General features: G+C 38.1%; 1 protein-coding gene across 1 annotated transcript in view; it reads left to right on the forward strand.

Annotated features, from left to right (window-relative positions):
* The window catches only part of LOC122351618 (CLIP-associating protein 1-like), a 42,377-nt gene that overhangs the window by 19,272 nt on the left and 19,829 nt on the right, over positions 1-3,276 (forward strand). The window contains 8 exon segments of the mRNA XM_043248827.1: positions 387-463; positions 560-652; positions 766-911; positions 1,452-1,587; positions 2,084-2,154; positions 2,266-2,325; positions 2,791-2,867; positions 2,994-3,162. Of these exon segments, the coding sequence (XP_043104762.1) occupies positions 387-463; positions 560-652; positions 766-911; positions 1,452-1,587; positions 2,084-2,154; positions 2,266-2,325; positions 2,791-2,867; positions 2,994-3,162 (829 nt within the window).

Here is a 3,276-nt window from a genome sequence, read left to right on the forward strand (position 1 = left end):
TAATAATAATTTCTTGAGTATGAAATTAGCATATTCAGCATAATGATTTCTGAATGATCATGTGATGGGTCTATACAAAGTAGTCATTTTAAATTGTGCTAATATTTTTTCAGCCTCTTATTTATACACATTACATATAAAAGCTTCAAGCAATATATACTTAACTAAGAAATGTTAAATGACTACATGCCATTGTTTGAATTATTTAGTTAAGATTTATAATAATAAGTACTAATATTAATATATTTTTAATTAAACAGACTGTTAACATTTTTTAATAGATGTGGTAAAAACATATTACTTAGTGTCAAAATTGTACAGTTTCAGTATTGGCACTGACTACTAAAGCTTTTCTCTTTTTACATTTTGTGATTGTGTTTCCTCAGGGAAGGATGGTGTCAGTGCAGGAGCTGTGGATGAAGAGGATTTTATCAAGGCTTTTGAAGATGTACCTGCAGTTCAGGTAATGCATCATGAGAATGAAAAAGATTGTGCTATTTTTCATGGACTCCTTGCATTTTAACACACAGTGCTAAAAATATATGCTATTTATTTTCAGATATATTCAAGTAAGGAGTTGGAGGACTCTTTGAATAAGATCCGTGAAGTTCTGTCAGATGACAAGCAAGACTGGGAACACCGTGTCACTGCTGTAAGTAATTCCTGATCTGTTTCGCTGCTATTTTTGTCAACATTACCCACACTCCGGGTTGAGGAATGTCTCTTCAGCAAGGCACTAAAGAAACTCTTATATCGTGTATTTAGCTGAAGAAAGTGCGGTCCCTGCTTCTGGCTGGAGCAACCGAACACGAGGGTTTCCTTCAACACCTACGGCTTTTAGAAGGTGCCTTCAAGCTGTCAGCTAAAGATCTTCGGTCTCAAGTGGTTCGAGAGGCCTGTATCACATTAGGGTATGAAGCCACTACCACTTTCTCTTCCAGTCTCTGTTAGGATATTTATTTAATATAGTGTTTAATTCTGACATCGACTACCAAAATCGACTTCTTTACAGTAAGCTAGTATGATGCCACTTTTAGATGTTCATTGATCAAAGACACACTTCAGCAGCAGGCCAATTTATCACAAATCCGTTCGTACAGGTATTTCCTCATATTCCGCTTCATGTTTTATCTCAAGTATTATCGGGATACAGCTTTAGAAAGAGCCGTTTAAAGGGGTAAATGAAGCTGTTGTGGGGGTCTCTGTGATTGAGCATGGCTCAGTTGCTGGTCTTTAATTATTTTGGGTCTTAATGTGTTTCTAATGAAGTGGAACCGAGCTGACTGGAGCGTGCAGGACAGCTCTTCTGCTAAAGTGCAGCCACTTGATTGATATCTAAACAAGTTCCATGCCTTAATGTCAAACAAGTTTGATTCATTTCCATCTAGACCAAAAGTTAACATATACTTATATTCGTGTTTTGTTGATTGGTGTGTTTTGCTGTCTCACAGGCATCTGTCTTCATTGCTGGGGAATAAATTTGATCATGGGGCTGAAAGCATCATGCCTACGCTGCTCAACTTGGTGCCCAACAGCGCCAAAGTTATGGCCACGTCTGGAGTGGCGGCCATCCGCCTCATCTTGCGAGTGAGTGCTGATGAAAAGACAATCCTTTACATTTGACTTTTCACATGTAGTAGTGCTTCAAATAGCCACTATGAATAAAAGAAAAATGACACAATAATTATTTTCCATGAACTGTTTACTGTCTACACAGGCAGGCTGTCTTCTGATGTAGAACATAATTATTTGGAACCTATAATATTATGAATGTATGTTGCTTAAACACCAAATCAGGACATTATAATGATTTTTGGAAAGTAATGACTGCAGAAAAGTCTGCTTTATCATCACAAAAGTAAATTACATTTTTAAATTGTATTCAGATTCAAAAGAGTTTAAATTGTAATAATACTTCAGAATTATTTTTTTCTATCTTTGATTAAATAAATGTAGCCTTGGGGAGCATAAGAGACTTCACAACAATATTTCCAACTCAAAGCTTTTAAACATTTAGCTTTTATATTTTATTTAATTGTTTAATATTCTAGCACCAATATTTATAATTGCACTTTTGTCTTAGCATACACACTTCCCACGCCTTATCCCGATCATCACCAGCAACTGCACTTCTAAATCTGTGGCTGTTCGAAGGTAAACTAAACTAAGGCTTCCTCTGTTTGTATAATTTTTTTTGCAGAGCATAAACTAGAAAGCTATTATTGTATTATTATATAAATGCTTGTTCACTTTCACCCCCATCAGACGGTGTTATGAGTTTTTAGACCTGTTATTGCAAGAATGGCAGACACACACTCTAGAGAGGTGAGTGGAAAATGACTGATGTTGTATTGAGAATGACTTTATTAGTTTTTGCTCATAGATTTTTGTGTGTGTATGAGTTTGTGTTTGTGTTTATTCATTCTGCGGACAAAACTGTCACACCCTCCCTTCCTGTTTTTGTGACATTTAACTGGTGAAAACATGTGTTACTTATCAAAGCTCGGCTGAATGGGCAACTGATGATTCTTTTCGCGGGTTGAATTGATGAGCCAGGCGTGTGTGGCAACCATGCGTCCCAGCCGTTTCCATGGCAATATAGCCAAGAGCTCTTTTAAAAGGAGGTCTGGACTCCCCTTATCCTCTCTTTCCCACTGTGCCGCCTTTTGGAGAACTGGGAAAAAGGTCTGGCGTCTGGTCCAGAAAGTTTCAAAGGAGACAAAGTGAATTCACTATTGGTTCTGCGGACTGTAAGAAAACGGTATTTATCATGTTTCCCTACTACCCCAGGCATGTGGCGGTTCTCACTGAGACCATCAAGAAGGGGATCCATGACGCTGACTCAGAGGCCAGATCTGTGGCCAGAAAGTAAGCCTGTTTGCCTTTTTGAGTTGTTTGGTTAGATGCAGCATAAGCTGTACTTTAACATACTTGATTTGGTAATGCGTTTAACGTTTGTGTCAGTCTTGAACATTTACCTGTTTGTTTGTTTTAATGCTACTGGGGTTTCCACGGCCATTACAGTCGAGAGGCAGAACACCTGTTTCAGGCATTGGAATCGACCTATCAGAAGGCCTTGCAGTCTCACCTGAAGAGTTCTGACAGTATAGTGTCTCTACCGCAGTCTGACCGCTCCTCCTCAAGCTCGCAGGAGAGCCTCAAGTAAGACATGCACGCATTTCACCATACATGAATTGATACAGAATACTTAATACAGTGGCAAAAATAGTATCTGCATTGCTGTTTTAACTATATCTTCACAAAAAGCTATATATA

The sequence above is a fragment of the Puntigrus tetrazona genome, chromosome 9 (assembly GCF_018831695.1).
Source record: "Puntigrus tetrazona isolate hp1 chromosome 9, ASM1883169v1, whole genome shotgun sequence".
Lineage (NCBI taxonomy): Eukaryota > Metazoa > Chordata > Actinopteri > Cypriniformes > Cyprinidae > Puntigrus > Puntigrus tetrazona.